At 38.1% G+C, this 18,822-nt stretch overlaps 1 protein-coding gene across 1 annotated transcript; it reads left to right on the top strand.

Annotated features, from left to right (window-relative positions):
- The first annotated feature begins 1,928 nt into the window (after positions 1 to 1,928).
- On the top strand, positions 1,929 to 3,376 carry LOC111884221 (40S ribosomal protein S8-2). Its single transcript, XM_023880561.3, has 5 exons — positions 1,929 to 2,073; positions 2,177 to 2,249; positions 2,483 to 2,816; positions 2,896 to 3,065; positions 3,168 to 3,376. The coding sequence occupies exons 1-5, from the start codon at positions 2,070 to 2,072 to the stop codon at positions 3,250 to 3,252; spliced, it is 666 nt and encodes a 221-aa protein (XP_023736329.1). The 5' UTR covers positions 1,929 to 2,069; the 3' UTR covers positions 3,253 to 3,376.
- The last annotated feature ends 15,446 nt before the right edge of the window (positions 3,377 to 18,822 follow it).

Raw genomic sequence — 18,822 nt, forward strand, 5'->3', positions numbered from 1 at the left:
GCTCAGATGTACCTGAAAGAAATCAACAGCCTCTAAGAGAAATGCTTAGTGAGTTCCCCATAGCATACCACACACCACACATACACATATCCTAGTAGCTAATTAAAGCTACACACATATCACATAAGCCATGCATACATAAAACCTGCAAGAATGTCATGGGCTACCCACATGGTCTTTACCTAGGACTGCTATGGGCTACCCCACATGGTCTTACATCCAATGCCATGGGCTACCCCACATGGTCTTACATCCAATGCCATGGGCTATCCCACATGATTTTTACCTAGGACTGCCACGAGCTACCCCACATGGTCTTTGCCTAGGACTGCCATGGGCTACCCCACATGGTCTTACATCCAATGTCATGGGCTCCCCCGGGATCTTCATGCAAAACACATAATCACATATCATATCAGATCACAAAATGTCTAACGCTAAGCATACCCATAGGTACGCCCAACGTACTCAAGGGACCAAATATGCAAAATATAAATTCTTGAGGGTCTCAAGACATACCCATTTTTTTGGTGTTACATATCAAAATTTGAATATATTCCTTAATTTAAAACTTAAACTTTTCAAAGTAAAATTAAAAAACGTCTGTTAGCTAATAATTAACTATGATAAAATAGTTAAACATATGAATAATATGATAATTAAATTCAATTATTTTTTCTAAAGGAAAATAAAAATATTTCTATGTTTAAGAGGTTTGTATTGCAGAAATAATAATGTATCATATTTTTTGGATTCGTTGTATGTATCCATGGCTCGTAAAGCAATTTTAGAGGTGATCATAGTCACTATATAGTTAAACATATGAATAATATGATAATTAAATTCAATTAATTTTTCTAAAGGAAAATAAAAATATTTCTATGTTTAAGAGGTTTGTATTGCAGAAATAATAATGTATCATATTTTTTGGATTCGTTGTATGTATCCATGGCTCGTAAAGCAATTTTGGAGGTGATTATAGTCACTATATGGTGACATTATTTCCATGCAATTTTTTTAAAGGATAATGAAAATATTTTATATGTTTAAAACTTTTGTATTTCATAAATAAAAATATTAACATATTATTTTTTTTTTTAAATAAATATAGTTGTATAAGTTATTATTTCTAAAACACAAACATAAACATTTTAAACATATAAAATATAAATATATCTTTCTAATTTATTATATAAATATATTTTGTTTTTATGAAAAATATGATACATTATTAAATCTGAAATACAAACCTTTCAAACATATAAAATATTTTTATTTTCCTTTTAAAAAAATTAATTGAATTTAATTAATGTCAGATTATTCATATGTTTAACTATTTTAGCATAGTTAATTATTAGCTAACAAACGTTTTTTAATTTTGCTTTGAAAAGTTAAAGTATTAATTAAGGAATATATTCAAATTTTGATAAAACTATGTAACTTTTTAATGTTTATATCTAACCAATATAAATTTAATGTACCTAAAGCTAAAAATATTTTTAGTTTTGATTTCATAATACAAGTACAATAAAATTTATATTAGTTTGATATAAACTTTTGACAATTAAATTTTTAAAACCATTTAGTTTTATCAAATTTTGAGTATATAATTATATTTTATACTTTTACAATTTTAAGGGTTTTTTTTGCAAAATATTTATAAACTTAAGAGTTTTTTCGCAAAAAATAATTTATGGTAACCTGAAAACTTGCTATTACAGGTAAAAATGACAAAACCGATAAAAAATGACAATTTTAGGGCATAAACAAACCAAAAATCTATTAAAAGATAAAACCAAAATTTTCTATCAAAATTAAGGTTTTTACGACATAATTCCTATGTATAAAACTAAAATATATTATCTTTTTAACTCGTTATCTTTTTCTATTTTTGTGAAGGACGAAAATGGCACTCGACTATAACCACAAGGAGATAAAGTATCAACTCAACTAAACTTATCCAACTCTGCAGTGTACATTAGGGCTACCTTCTTCACACAAAAGACCAACGGGAGGAGCCGCCTGAGGGAGCAGAGGTCAGCCGCCGGTTATCTTCAACCTCCGCCAACATGGGTATATTATCTTCATTCTTCTCTTTACGCTAATCCATCACATCGATCTATCGATTTGTATTCAGTTTGGAAATGGCCTCTCATGGTGGTGCATTTGACTCCAGGTATCTCACGAGACTCGATGCACAAGAGGCGCGCCACCGGAGGGAAGCAGAAGACATGGAGGAAGAAGCGAAAGTAAGAAACCAATCACCCTCTATGTTATATTATCGCACATCGTTTTAATTGCTTGTAAATTCAGAGAAATCGAGGAAACACATTCATCATTATCCCAAAATAGATTCAGTTTGAATCGAATTTCATGTTCAACATCGAATCGATCAATATCGTTAATTTGAAACGAAACATGATTAATCTCGGATTTGAAAACCAGCAGTCTGCAACTCTAATCGTTCACCATGTTCGTGTAGGTACGAGCTTGGTCGTCAGCCTGCTAACACGAAGATCTCAAGCAACAAGACTGTAAGGAGAGTTCGAGTGAGAGGAGGCAACGTGAAGTGGAGAGCTCTTAGACTCGACACTGGAAATTACTCATGGGGAAGCGAAGCAGTTACTCGCAAAACTCGTATTCTCGATGTGGTCTACAACGCATCAAATAACGAGCTTGTGAGAACACAAACTCTCGTCAAAAGTGCCATTGTTCAAGTTGATGCAGCTCCATTCAAGCAATGGTACCTTCAACACTATGGAGTCGACATTGGTAGGAAGAAGAAAACTGCTGCTACCACAAAGAAGGATACAGAGGTAAGAACTAAGAACTACGAAAACTGTTATCCTGTAAATTCACACCATGGATGCTCATGGTTGATGATTTTTGTTACAGGAAGGAGAAGGGGCTACAGAGGAAGCAAAAAAGAGTAACCATGTTCAGAGAAAGATTGAGAAGCGTCAAGAAGAACGTAAGCTTGATCCCCATGTTGAAGAACAGTTTAGTTCTGGAAGGTTGTATGCTTGCATTTCTTCTCGACCAGGTCAATGTGGTAGAGCCGATGGGTGAGTATTGTTAATTTATAACCTTTTGTTTTCTGTTCTCTATTTGGATGTATTTTGGGTATTGTAAAATATATATAATTTCTTACCTTTTGGGAAAAACAGATACATTTTGGAAGGAAAGGAGCTTGAGTTCTATGTGAAGAAGCTTCAAAGAAAGAAGGGAAAAAGTGCTGGTGCTGCATTTTGAGAGTGTTGAGCTCTTTTGGTATGTTTTTGGTTGTTTCATTTACGTAGTTAAACCAATTTTAATCGTTTTAGTTGCATGTTATCTTTGATCATTTCATAAAGTTTATAAGATTTTGATTTGCGCACTTGTCTGGTTATTGATTTGCTAGATGATCTTTGTTGTTTTGCAATGATGCTAATCCTGTCATCTTAATTGGATGTTTTTTGATTTTATTTTAAAGAAAATTTTGTTTTTTGCATTTAATTTCTGTTTACAAGATCATTCTTTTAAAACATTATGTCATTAAAAATATTGAAATGCCATAGAAGCCAACAAGAAACTTGCTACACCGGTTATAATGGGTCGGATTGCCAACATTGGTGAAAAAAATTGATGTTTAAGACTCTATTGAACCCAGTTAGAGCTTTGGTGACTGAATGGGTAAATTTAAGATATTTTGTTGACAATATATGTCAATAAAGTAAGTGAATATGCTACATAGGAGCCAAGTTGGATGCCATGTTGGCGTGTAAACTTGTTCAACTTAAATGCAAGATTTTAGCTATTCCATTTTGCAAACTCCAAATTTTTTTTGTTGTTAAAGCAACAAAGTGGCTTTTACTTCTATCAAATGGAGTAGAAAGCTCATCTCATAGCCTTCTTCCAACATGAAATAACTCATGTTCTCAACCCTGTATGTAACGTTTCTACGTTTCTGGATGCTTTTGGCATGGGCATCAAGTCTATCTCAATAACGGTTAAACGAAAAATAACAAAATGAGAAATAATTTGTGAAATTGTTTAGTAAGTTACCTTGGCTGGTTGTAGTAGGCATTCTTCCTCGATAGAAATTGAAAACTATATATAGGCCATGACCCTATAATCCCCTGAAACCCATGAAAAGATGTTGATATTAATATCTCAAAAATCCCTAACATTAAACCTCTCCATTATACAAAACATAAAATTAGAAAAAGAGAGGTTTTATGGTGTATGTGATCGCAAAACAGTAAGAGCAAGAAAGAGATAAAGAGAGTTGGGTGTTGGCTTCTTTGAATGGTTGTAGTATTAAAAATAAATTCAAAATCTTTTACATGTAAAGATTAAAACAATCCAGAAAGAAAATCAGATGGGGGTTATGATCAAATAAATGGAATTTTAGACGTAAACCATACCTATTGTGGTGAACAATGGCAAAACTTGAAGGATAGCTTCACTTAGGCATTCCACCAAACATCTATTATACCTATTATGCAATTGCCAATCATGTTCTCGATTTAGTAATTTTTCTTGTATATTTATTCACATGTAATTATATGTATTTAATCACATATGATTTATGTGGACAATATTCATTTTTACATTCTTGATTCAATAGTTGTACTCATGTATTTGATCACATGCGATTATATATATCTAATCACATATGATTTATGTGAACAATATTCGGTTTTACACTATCTATTCAAAAGTTTTTCTCATATATTTAATCACATGTGATTATATGTATTTAAACACATGATTTATGTGGACAAGATTAATTTTCGTGTTATCGATTCAATAGTTTTTCTCGTGTATATAACCACACATGATCATATGTATTTAATCAACACATGATTTATGCGGACAAGATTAATTTTCACATTATCGAATCAGTAGTTTTCTTGTGTATTTAATCATATATAACTAATGAATCAAACGACCTTCGGACGACCATCCGATCCCACCAGACCACATCTCAACGAAGAAAAGGAAATAGGGCGGACAAGCTTTCCTAAGTCCTTCAATCATTAATTATATGCACCTATATAAGCACATACATACATCTAACTTCGACTGAGTGTGTAACAAGTGGAAACGTATCGTGATGTATAACCGAATCGTGGTGTGTAAACGTACAGTGTGGAATAACCGAATCGTATGTATAAACGTACAGTGTGGAATAACCAAATCGTATGTATAAACGTATAGTGTGTGAATAACCGAGTCGAGATGTATAAACAAACAGTGTGTGAATAACCGAGTCGAGATGTATAACAAACAGTGTGTGAATAACCGAGTCGATATGTATAAACGAACAGTGTGTGAATAACCGAGTCGAGATGTATAAACAAACAGTGTGTGAATAACTGAACCGTGATGTATATGCGTTACCAAATATAAGTGTATCACGAAGTGGAGACATTATCAAGTAGGAGTTCATACTAAGTGAAAATGAAACAACGGTATCTAATAAGTAAGAGTATACGACATGAAAGAGAACTTTGTTGAAAACCTTGAAAAACCTTTACACTTAAGAAAATCACAATTTGGTATTCTTTGTTAAAATAAGTTTGAAAACCTTTAGGAATTCTTTGGAAAACTTTCATAAACTAGTTTAAAATGAACTTTTTGATAAAACAGTATAAGTAAGAGTTTTGAATCAAGTGAAAACCTTTTAGAAAACCATTTATGGTATCCTACTTGGTAAAACAGTTTACAGTGTGGTAAATCCTTGTGCATGCAGGTTATCAATCACATGTGATTGATATGATAACTGGCATGTTTAACTTGTATTCCCCCCTATAAAACATATAAAAACATTTAAAAGGTTCATTCAGGGGTATGAACTCACCTGGTGTAAGTGGATCCGACGAAGGCGCCGGTTGGGTGCTCGGTGTCAAGTAAGGACTTGGATACACTTAGAGACCTATTTAACATATGTTCACATACAATTAGTATATTATATACTAATTAAACAAGTATACACACTCTAAGGAGCGGAAAACACTTTGGTTAAGTGTTTGGGGTGTCCCGGGTAACATTTAAAGGTGTGAATGGCTTAGGAATGAAGTTTACTCACCAAGAGTAAACTCACCTTATGGTGTTTACGGCCCAGGGACAACTCCCCATGAGTTTACGGCCGTAAACTCATGGTGAGGGGTTTCTAGGGTGTTTTAAGGCTTTATCTTGTTTGTGGAATTATTTTAGGTCCAAATCTAATTTGTATGTGTGGATTTAAGGGGTTTAAAGGGTCCAAATGGGAGTTTACGGCCCATGAACCACCCCTATGGGAGTTCACGACCGTGAACTCCTATCCCTTGATTTTATGGAAGTTTAATGTCCCTATTTCACTTCTAGTAATTTATAATGAAGTATAAGGCCATTTGGGGGGACACAAACCATCATTTGACATAGTTTAGGGGTGTTTACGGCCTAGGCACTTGCTTGGGCCGTAAACTCCAAGTTACCCCATATTTCCTTGTGTTTAAATGTTCCAAACCCTAAATAGCAAGCCCCTAATTTATGTATTAAGCCTAAGGGTGGTTTGGGAGTGTTTTTGGGGCATTTTTACAAGTTTAAGAGGTGTTTACGGCCTAAGCATGTGCTTGGGCCGTAAACTCTCTTTTATGCCCTAAAATCTTGTGTTTTGATGATTAAACACTCCTAGACAAATTCCTTAATTGGTTCCTAGGCTCAACGGGACAAGTTTGGGTCATTTTGGCCACTTTTTGGGTGTTTACAGCCTAAGGAGGCTCTTAGGCCGTAAACTTCTTTTTCATGTCTCAATCATGTGATTTTTAGGCTAAAAAGACAATAATACACACATAGAACAAGTTAGGGTTGACGGTCTTACGTTTAGGAAGCGTTTGGTTGCGGATTTGGGTCGAAAACGGGCGTTTATGAGAGAGTGTATAGAGAGAGGGTGAAAAAGGTTGAAATGGGGTTTACTCCCCCTTATATAGGGGCTTGAGTTGAAGCTCAGTTGAAATCTACCCGATACTGCCGTTATACGGGGCTTTTGGTCGCACCCGATTTAGTGGTCGTAATAATAAAAACTAACTTTTTCCAATTAAATGGAAATGCAACTTAAGTGTTTTTATTTACTTTATTACGACTATAACGACATAATATAATTAAATAAATAAAACATTTATTTATTTTGCGACCCCTAGTTAACGAAACTTTTCTAAAATGGGATATTCCGTTAACGGTAACGGGGTGTGATGTAACGGAATAAACTTGGGGTTGTCACAATATGTAATGTATTTGTGTGCTAGTTGTATTGTGTGTTCTTTCTCTGTCTAGCCTGTATGTTTGTTTCTCGTCATAGTGTCTATTGTTTGTTTCTCATCATAGTGTATATTGTTTGTTTCTCATCATAGTGTTAACATGTTTGTATACCCTTGCTACCCAAGGGCATTGTATCTCTTGACTCATGTATGAACTGAATCATTGTATGTCTCATTGTTCTAGTAATAATATTAGTGTCTTCCTAAACTACTCCTATAGTAGTTTACTAGCAATGTTTGATCATGTTTGTGTACCCTTGCTACCCAAAGGTATAGAACTGATTGAAGGAACTTTTATGACTATGTATATATACATGATATACAACTAATATTTAAACGACCTTCGAACGGATAACTGATACCCACCAGACCACATCCCAACGGTGAAAAGGAAATATAGCGGGTTAGCCTTCCTAAGTCTTTTAAACATTACTTATATAACTATACATATACAGGCATGCATTTGACAATATATAAGTATGAAAGAGTTTAAGTAAAAGTATTTGATAAGTAGAAAAGTTTGTAAAACAGTTTGAACAGTAAGAAAACCACTGGTTTTGTAGTTATTAATCACATGTGATTGATGTAATAACTATAAGTATTTAACTTGTCCCCCCCCCCCCCCCCCTTAAAAAGCATTTAAAACATTTAAACCATTGATTAAAGGGTATGAACTCACCTGTAGTGAGTGGTACGGATGAACTGAAGGTGTAGGATTGCTAGGTGTTAAGTGAAGTCTTGAACACACTCTATGATCCTAGTTAACATGTAACATCACATATATGTATCCAATTAGTGTTTAAACAACTAATAAACAAAGTCAAGACACCCTAAAGACATGCTAAACACCTTATACAAGTGTTATAAGTCTCAAGGATTGCATCTAAGTGTTGTAGGGAAGGGCTAGTGTGCTTGGGGTTTAAGGAACACTCCAATAGGGAGTTTATGGTTTTATGGTCAATAGCAAGAGGGTTTACGGTCGTAAACCCTTGGGTTTACGATCGTAAGCTCACCCCCTTTGTGACCATTTGTTGTTTGAAGCTTTAAGAGTCCCTAGAAGCTCTTCTACTTGATGTATGTGACTATGGAAGGTACTAGGGCACCATTTCACTCCTAATTGGAGTTTACGGTCCCTAAACCATTTTCCTTTGGGTTTACTACCGTAAACCCATAAGGTTTATGGTATTTGGGGCTTTTCAAGTCCTTAGCTCATCAAGGTAATAGTCTAGGTTAGATTCTAGGCATAAGGAATAAATATGGGACATTTATACACCCTTTGGGGTGTTTACGGTTTTGGGAGATCCCCAAACCATAAACACATAAAATGGGTGTTTTCTTGTGCTTTTTATGTGATAAATACATCAAGGAAGGATCTAGACTTGTTACAAAGGCTTGTGATGGACTAAAGCACCCTAAGGCACCTTAACTTGGTGTTTACAGTTCAAGAACTTCTTGAACCGTGAACACTTAGTTCTTAGTGTTCTTGGGTGATTTCCTTGATGTAAAGATGTATAGCAAGCTTTAAAAGACTCTAGGATAGAAGTACTTACTTTGTGGAAGCTTGAAATGAGCTAAAAGTCCAAGAACACTAGTGTGTGTTCTTGGTGTTCTTGGTGAAAAGGAAGAATCAACCTTTTTGGAATGATTTCACGGTTAGAAATGTTTTAAAACACTAGATCTAAGCATATAATCATTTAAGGAAGCTACAAACACTTACTAGATTGAAGATCTTGAAAATATTTTTGGATGATACTTGAGAGAGAATGGTTTTGGATCTTGAGAAGTTTTGGAAAAAGTGAAAATAATGACTAGATCTTCTATATATACTCTCAAATTTAGGGTTTTTGTCAGAAAATATTTTATTCAAGCAGTAAACTCTAATTTCTTAGAGTTTTGGAATAACTGCATTGCACAATAACCCTAGTGCATCCTCTCTCCCGTTATCACTAAAGTGTGAAATCATGAAATACTCAAACTTACTCTAAAAAGTCTGAAAATTGACAGCAACTGTTCTGACTTCTATTGACTTGATATGTTTGTATAGAATAGAAATTTTGGGTTGTCACATTCTGTCTCATGTCCAAAAACTCCCTGGCCAGATGCTGAAGCTCTACAGCTGGCGCAAACTCTGCTCGGAACCGGGTCACAAAATCTGACCATGTTATAGCCTCAACAGCCGAGGCTCCCAGAGAGTCACCAACCGACTCCCACTAATCCCTGGCCCGATCCCTCAAACACCCTGCTGAAAATCGTACCTTCGACCCCTCGAGGAAGAAGCTAGTCACCTGCACGAACTCAATGTCCGCAATCCATCGTCTGGCAGCAATGGGGTCCTTCACCCAGTGGAAATCTGGTGCACCATGTCACTCCTGATCGCCCGGAGGCGATCCTCCATCAGCTCGACTATCCCTTCCTTGATAGACCCGAAGATGATGGGGGTCGACTCAAGGATGCCTCTGGTGATCTCTGACGTGATGAACTCGCGTAGCCTCTCATCTACTGGCTCGGAACCTGATCCTGAACCCGATCCCTCTCCTGAACTGCCAACTACTGGCCTCTGCCGTAGTACCACCATTCTGCAAAACATAATACCAACTGTTAGTGATACCGATACATCTCGAGGGATCACATCCACTACAAGTTCCCTGGTCTTGTCTCAGCCTTCCTCAATTTAGGTATGGATCCTCTACTTTAAGTAGTACGGGCCCATACTACCTTCCACATCTATCCGTACCTTCCTCGAGGACTGCCTTGACTCCACCAAGCCCCCTTTACCACTGCTGATTCTCTGCTATTCTCATTCTAGGCTTACCCTAGGGAAAATCTCTAACTCCACCCCAAACCGGTCCTCAGTTGCTGAAGGCCTCCTTGTAATGCCAATTAGCCATTACCTGAATACCATCACATGTGAAGAGGCTCAGATAATCCTTCGAGTAACAGACTCGTCCCTACAACGGTTAGACTCAGACAAGAGCTGCGCAATGGGGCCAATTCCAGCACTCTGAGATTATTCAACCCCGATCACATGTGACGTGACGTATTCACCTAATGGCTAACTCTCATCGCTCAGAGTCCCACAAAGCACAAATCAAGCGGCATTCGGACGTAGGAAAACTACTCTAGCAAATATGTCCTCATAATGAGAAGTTGAACTAGCATATAATGTTGAGCTCATACTACCAGGTATAACCTAAACAGGCTATCCTACTACTGTCTACTCAATACTAGCATGCAATTCTCATAAGCTGAAGCACATAAAGCAGACACATAAGGCATCATTCCTAGATCCTTAGTCCTATTCTAGCATGTTGTTCTACTGAAACTGATAAACATAAGATAACTGGTATAGGTACTATGGGGAATACTTACTTGAGCTCGGCCGGTTGCGCACATCACAGACTTGTTCCTTCTCAAAACTCTTTTATCTTAGCTTTTAAAAAGTCATTTTGTAACGACCCAAAAATCACGACTAAAAAAATTTCTTTAAAAACATTACTAAAACCATATTTATAAAAATCGTATCATAAGTCATAACATAATTTTTCGAGTATTAATTCAAAACATAATCTCATTATCAGAATCAAACATTCCCAGGCTAAATGACCATGGTGTGTGCACTGCAATCTTCCCGAGCTCCTCTTTTTGAAAACTGAGTACCTGAAACCAAAACTGAAAACCGTAAGCACGAAGCTTAGTGAGCTCCCCCAATCTACCACATACCATACAATAACATGTAAAGCACATACTGGGCCTTGCCCACTGCATCGGACCGAAGTCCGGACTAACTGGGGCCTTGCCCCCCTGCATCGGACCGAAGTCTGGAAACTGACTGGGACCTTGTCCCCTGCATCGGACCGAAGTCCGGACTAACTGGGGCCTTGCCCCCTGCATCGGACCGAAGTCCGGAACTAACTGAACATCACATAACATAAACATATCAACTAGCATGAACACACATATACTGCATACTGCATCGGGCCGTAGCCCAGAACACATAACACATAAATCCTGTTTGAGCCACGAAGGCATCAAACATACTAACTACTGCATCAGATCAAAATCCGGAAACTACTGCTAGCTAAACGGGCCGACATTGTGGCCTTAGACCCGTTCCTACTGGTAGGAAACTCTCCTGAACTGCTGAGCTATGCCGATAATCCTCTGGCTGCTAATCGACAATCCCCTGAGTCGCTGCTCTTCCAGCTCTCCGAGCTACCAATATCAATATGACACTTAGTCTGACAGTCCTCTAAAAGTCAACTATGTCAAAGTCAAAATCCTGGTCAAAAGTCAACCTTCCAGGTCAACCCTACCGCCGAGTCCTCCTAATGACTTGCCGAGTTCATATGCTCAGGGTCTTTCTATTCGCGACTCGACTCGCCGAGTCAGTCCATGACTCGCCGAGTTCAACTATTTTCGAGTCCTGTCCTGTCCAACTCGCTGAGTCTCCACCCGACTCACTAATTCGAGTCTCAACTCGAAGGGTTTGGGGTTTCGCGACCTGACTCGCCGAGCCCACGAATAGACTCGCCGAGCCCAAGGCAATCTTCAACCAACTCGTCGAGTTGTTCTTCCAACTCGCCGAGTTCATGCCTAACTTCATCCGACTCGACGAGTTGTTCATCCCACTCGTCGAGTTCCTCCTCATCTTCATGCTACTCACCGAGTCCTCTCGAAGGACTCGCCGAGTCCATTCAGATCTACATACATGCAGAGGACTTTTGAGTCATGCATGGACTCCAAACTGTAGATCCACTCTTCTAAAGCCTATTCCTTACGTAAAGTGGCAAACTTTACGTGTAACTAACGATATTTAGGCTCAAAACACTATAAACTAGGGTTTGAGACAAAAGGGGCTCAACAATCAACCCATAGACTGATGCTTTATGATTCTCTAGGCCAAGATACACATAGATCTGAAGTAGCAACTTCAGATCTAGGCTTCTAACTCGAAATAGTTCATAAACTTGTCCTAAAAGCCCCAAATCTCATGATAAAGGTTGATCTATATGCAAAAGAGGGAAGGTAGCGACTCATTACCTTCAATTGTTCTGGAAGACCTCACAAGCTCTGGATCTACTGCCAATTCTTGAATTCCCAATGAGTGCCTTCTTCCTTCTTCCTTCAAATCACCCAAAATGGCAAGAAAGCTTGAATGAGCAACAATGGAGGCTTAGGGTTTCTGGTTCTGGACTATAGGGGCCGCAAATGAGCCCTAGGGAAGAGAATAAGATGCTTAAATAGGGTACCGAGTCCTGAAATTAAGGTTTCCTCGTTCAGACCCAACTCTCCGAGTTCACGAGCCGACTCGCCGAGTTGGTCACTTACTTGATCCCTCGGATCCCGCTCCGACTCGTCGAGTTCCTCCCTGGGCTCGACGAGTCCACTCCTTGACTTAGGGTTTCTTTCCTTTTCTTGGCCTTTTTGATCTTGGGTGTTACACATTTTCCTTGTAAAAATCCCTTAATCCCTTGGTTTGAGTCCAGACACCCCCGAAGGTGTGTCAAAATCCCTCAAACCAGGGCTCTGATACCAACTTGTAACGACCCAATTTTCACGTCCAAAAATTTCATTTTTGATTAAGTGATTTCCAAAACATTCGTAACAAAATATCATCCGATCATATCATTTATTAAAACATGTATCGTATCTGAAAATCGAATCGTAAAAAAACATGATAATGTCAGAGTACAAATCCCAGAATAACTCATAGTGCGGAAAACAAAGAGTGTGTGTATGATGTGCCGCTACCGCGTCAGCTCCTTCCCCTTCGCTGAAGAGGTACCTGAAACCAAAACTATAATACTGTAATCACGAATCTTAGTGAGTTCCCTCATCGTACCATAACCCATACAATCACATAGCATTCATACTGTCGGGCAATTCTGGGGTGCCCGACCTACCCGGTACGTCCATTCTGGGGTGCCGACCTACCCATGCGGCCATTCTGGGGTGCCGTCCTACCCATGTCAAGCCATTCTGGGGTGCTGACCTAACCGTCGGTCCAAACAACCAACCCTCGGGGACTATTCCACCCCTTACTGCAACTATCACATATTTCATAACATAAACATACTATCAGACATATCTGGGGTGTCCGAACTACCCTTCGGTCCTAACAACCGAACTTGGGGACTATTCCCCTCCTACTACCGCTATCACATATAACATATCATGCCAGCATATAACATATCAACACATATTATCAGACATATCTGGGGTGCCTGACCTACCCTTCGGTCCTAACAACCGAACTTTACTACTATCACATATAACATATCATGCCAACATATAACATATCAGGTAGTAGCAAACCTAGATGATATCACAAAGACAATCATCTAACATACAACTCCTACTGGTGGGTCGGCATTGTGGCCGTAGACCCACCGCTACTGGAAGGTAACTCACCTAGTAGAAGCTCCTGATCTGTGCGGGAATCCTCTGACTGTTTCCACTGCTGCTCCGGAAATCCTCCGACTATAATTCCTACAAAACACTTAGTCATACACTGCTAACTGCTCTTAGGGTAAAATGACCATTTTACCCCTGACCAAATCAAAGTCAAAGTCAACTTCTAGTTGACCTAACTCGCCGAGTTGGCTCGCCAACTCATCGAGTCCCTATCCTTCCATTTGTCCTTATACGCGTCTCTACTTGTCAAGTTAGGCGACGAATCGACAAGTTTTCCTTCTAAATGAACATCGAATGAATCCTCATCTGACTCGCCGAGTTGTATGAACAACTCGTCGAGTTCATCGTCAACTGATACACAGGTCCTGCCCTTGACTCGCCGAGTTTTATGAACAACTCGTCGAGTTCATCTTCATCCTTAAGAAGATTGCCTTGGACTCGTCGAGTCTACTCATGCACGCGCCGAGTCCCATGAACTTCCAGAACAATGGCTTAGTCCAGAACATTGGGTCACTCCCCGGGACCACCTAAAGCCTTTCCACACTCAACTGGGTCCTCATGACCCTCAACTGATATGGGACAGAAGCCTAGGACTCGGTGAGTCCCAGAATGGACTTGTCGAGTTGGTCACATCCACTCACTAAATCTTCGATTTTTGATGTACAACCCTTGATCAAAAGATAAATCTATGCTTCTACAATTGATCTAGCACGTAAAGTTACAACCTTTACGTGTTTGCATGGGACTTTGAGATCAAAAGGTCCTTAAACAAGCTCTTTCAATGCATGGGGCCTTCTTTGAGTGCAATAGCCACTCCTTTCTGCCTTGTAACCCCTCTAAGGACCTAGATCCGAAACATCAACTCCAAACCATGCTTGCAATCATGGTTAGTGACCAAAATGGCTTAGAAAAGCCCTAAAACTCCACAAAATGAGATCTAACAAAAGAGCTAACAAGGTATAGACTTTATACCTTCTGAGGACTGCAAATGATGCTCAAAATCGGATCCTTCTAGCCTCCTCTTGATCCTTCAAGCTTTTCCTTCCTTCCTTGGGTCACAAAAGCACCAAAATCACTCCAAATGCCTTAGATTGCTTCAATAACGGCTAGGGTTTGCTATGGGGGTCTTCTGGGAGCAAATGGGATGAACTAGGCCGAGTTAAGGTGTTTAAATAGGGTGCAAACCCTCGGGTTAGGGTTTTTTTTTGTCCAGACAGGGCCTACTCGCCGAGTCTGGAACCCGACTCGCCGAGTCCATAGCTTAAACCCCGCTTCTCATCCCGCTTCTACTCAACGAGTTGGTCCTTCAACTCCCCGAGTCCAAGGCCAAAATGCAAAAAATATTTATAAAAGAATACGTACCAAGAACCAGGTGCTATAAATGATATTGTATTCTTATAGAATGAAGATTATTTAAAAAATGATTTACTATAAAACTTTAACATCTCGTGTTTCCAAGTACTTTCAAATCCTTCCTTCAGTAAATTAATGTCATGATTGGTCTTTGGAATTAGTTGAATTTAGCCGTAAGAGGCCCGAGGGGCAAATTGGTAATTTTGGTCGGAGGGGAAGTACGCTAGGCGTACTAGGGCGCACCCTAGTATGTAGGGCGTACACATATATATGTTGGGCGTATGTTTGTCCGAGTGCAACCTTAACTGTTAGGGTTTGTTGGGTATTTAAACCCCATTATGGACCCTTTACCCCCATCCTTTCAGCCTCAAAGTCATGAGATCGTTTTTAACAAACCCTAGATTCTCTTTTGTATGTGTGAGCTAAGAGTGTGTTCTTGTGTGGTTGAAGAAGAAAAAGTTGCATTAAGGTGTTTGGAGAGTGAAGCAAGCTTGTAGATCTGGGTTCATCTTGTCATTTAGAAGCTACAGAAGGTAAAAAGCTTCTGCCTTTGTGCTTGTATTGTGTGGATCTTGTTTGTTATCTTTTTGGTACTCTTCTTATCCCAAAAGTCCCAATATTGTGCATGAGTTGTATTGGACGTTTTGAGTTATCCTTTTACACCCTAGGAAGGGCTCTAAGTTATAAAAATGAGGCCCCTTTGGCTAGTTTGGCTTCATGTTGCTTATAGGAGGTGTTAATGGATTAAGACCATAAATTAAGGACTTTTTGGACGTCCAAAGTCTTAAAGTTTGAGACTTTATGGTTCTGAGATACATTTGGTCGATGGATCTGGAATTTGCGCTTAAGTGCTTAAGCCATTAAGAACTTATTAGAGTTTTGAGCTCTGCGGGGGTACACCCAACGTAAATGGAGTACATCCCGCATACGCAGTCAATGCCCCCGTTTCCAGTCAATGCGAGGCTCGCGTACGCCCCGTGTAGCCTCGTAGTACGCCCATTGTACATCTTCTGATGGGCCTTTGCGAGTTGGGCTTCGGTTTTGGGTCATCTTTGGGCCAACACGTCTTAGGCTCTTGTTGGACTTTCTGGGTAGAAGTATTCTGGTCCAGTTAAGGGAATTGGGCCTTAGGATGAGGTCTATTAGGGAGTTGGCCCTAATTTTGAAAATTAGGCCAATTATGGGCCTTGTATATTTTAGACCTTTTTGGATCAAGGTTGGACTTGGGCTTTGGCCCAGTTAAGGAAGAGTTAATGAATAAATATGAGTTAAAAGATTTGAGGTGATAATCCAATTATTAATTGGAGGCTTATTTATTATGATAGTTCGAGGTTTTCGTGAGCTAGCGGCCAAAGGTTCTGTTTGATACGTTAGTGTGAGGTGAGTCTTCATCACTATACTTTTGGGTCGAAGGCACCAAGTTCGACCCATTGGTTTGATAACCTGATATCACTATTATGCTGAGTATGATGTAATTATGCATGCTAGTCTTGTTATGCTAGTCTGGTAGATTTGTAGGACTACTTGTGAATTGCATGTTTATTTGCTTATGATATTATTTGTTATATGTCGACATATTATGTGGGTTGGGTTGAGGTTGTATTGCTTTGTGATGTAGCCAACAAACCATGGAGCATACCAGATATGAGCTGAGGGCCAGGAAGGGCATGCCAGACTCATACTGAGGGCTTATGGGCATTCTAGATACGAGCTGAGGGCTAGTAAAGGCATGCCAGACTCATACTGAGGGCCCGGGAGCAAGCCAAACATAAGCTGTGGGCCAAAGGGGCAAGTCAAACTTATGCTGTGGGCTCAGGGGTAATTCAGTCTGTTAGCTGTAGACCTATTGCATGCTCATATTATATTTGTACTGTTTGTTATGTATTAGTATTTTGGAGGAACTCACTAAGCTTTGGGCTTACAGTTTTGGTTATGTTTCAGGTACTTCAGATGATCACAGGAAGGAGAAGGCTTGATCATGCACCTCCTAATGTTTTGTGTTATGATTTCTGGGAAACTCTGATGTGAAACTTATTTTGAAAATAAATTGTAATGAAGAATGGTTTTGTGTTTATTTTAAAAGCTTAAAATTTTCAAAAAATTTATGAGTGTTACATGTTGGTATCAGAGCCTCGGTTTGAGTGAATTAGAGGAACACTCGTGCAAATCTAGTCTCAAAGTAAGGAAAAGATTTTCAAAATAATTTTTTTTCAAACAATTTTCAAGATACTAAAGGAGGATGTGATGTGTACGATCAGCTGGAGTCAGTAAGTAGACCTCAAATTACCATACTATTTTTTGTTATTGTGATAAGTTAAAACAGCATGCTAGTGATAGGCTAAGGATATTTAGGAATTGTATAATCGAATTACCTGATTATATAATGCATGATAGCCTAGGATATTTTCTTTTATGGAATTGACATCATTACTATTGTTGCTTAGTATATGCATCACGGTTGTATATAACTAAGATCTTATAGCCTGAGAATGTTTGGTTTGGCCTTATTTCCTGTTCTTGTTTGATAAAGGGCTTAGGGTAGGATCAAATATTCAAATGTCTATAGGGTACAATGTTATGTATGGCTAGCATATACAAGTGATGTAAGGTTGGTGGAAGTTTCATGGATGAGTTGTGAGAGGTCAGTCAGCCAGTAGTGAGATGTTAGCTTTCATCTAGGAGTGAGGAATGTGTGTTCGTTTATGCTGAGGTGTTGTTAAGATGTTGTGATGATCCTTGAGACAAACACGGGTAGGTGTGGAAGGTAGTACAAACCCGTACTACTGAAAGCCCAGGACCCGTATGTGTGTCAAGAAGTCACAACCATCGCTGAGATGTTTAAAATATTATATAGACAATTTTTTTATTAAATGTCAATAAAAAATGCAACATATTGTTGATTATAAGGAATCTTGATTCCTAAATAAAGGTGTTTAGTAAAATAAACAAAATACTTTAACATAGATTTTGAAATATTTCTTTGTACATAACATTTTAATACATTTAAAACCTAAGAGATTTAATATGAGTCTGAATTGATAGATACCATATAATTCAAAATTGTTATTAAGATAAAACTTTTTATTTTTAAATTTGAATTGAAATTGATTTGTTATGAAATAAATTGGAAATTTTAGATATCTTAGAAAAGTGTCACATGTCAAAAAATGTTAGAAGCATGATAGAAAATAGACATTTGACTTTTTAGGTTTTTTTAGTTAGGATAGATAGAAAATAAATAGACAGCCAGGTTAGATATTTTTCCTTAATATACGGGCCGGCATTGTTAACAAATAAATTAAAATATATATTATACAAACTACAAAGTAAAATAAATCTTAACTTGATCGTATAAGCTAATGGTACCTAAAGTCAATGCTGCGTTCCTTTAAGATAATTTTAAATAACAGCTTGCATATACAATTTAAAATTAATGTGGTGATATCCTTGATATACGTTTTCCACTTTCCACACACCATTCATATAATATCTATTACTATCTTTGTTAAATACTTCAAAGTACATAAAACTATTTTAAAGAAAGCATTTTTTTTTTATGTATTTTCAAAAATTATTTTTCTAGAAAACTACACGTAGATTAGTTTGCAAAGACAAAACTTTAAAAATGGTTCTTGTGGTTTTCAAAAATATCAAGTTTAGTCCTTAAGTTCAAAAAACCTCACAGATGGTCCTTGTGGTTTCAAAACTTTTAACAAATGGTCCTTTTCGCTAACACCGTTAACATTTGACCGTTAAGTGAAGGGCATTTCAG

The sequence above is a fragment of the Lactuca sativa genome, chromosome 6 (assembly GCF_002870075.4).
Source record: "Lactuca sativa cultivar Salinas chromosome 6, Lsat_Salinas_v11, whole genome shotgun sequence".
NCBI classification, from domain to species: domain Eukaryota; kingdom Viridiplantae; phylum Streptophyta; class Magnoliopsida; order Asterales; family Asteraceae; genus Lactuca; species Lactuca sativa.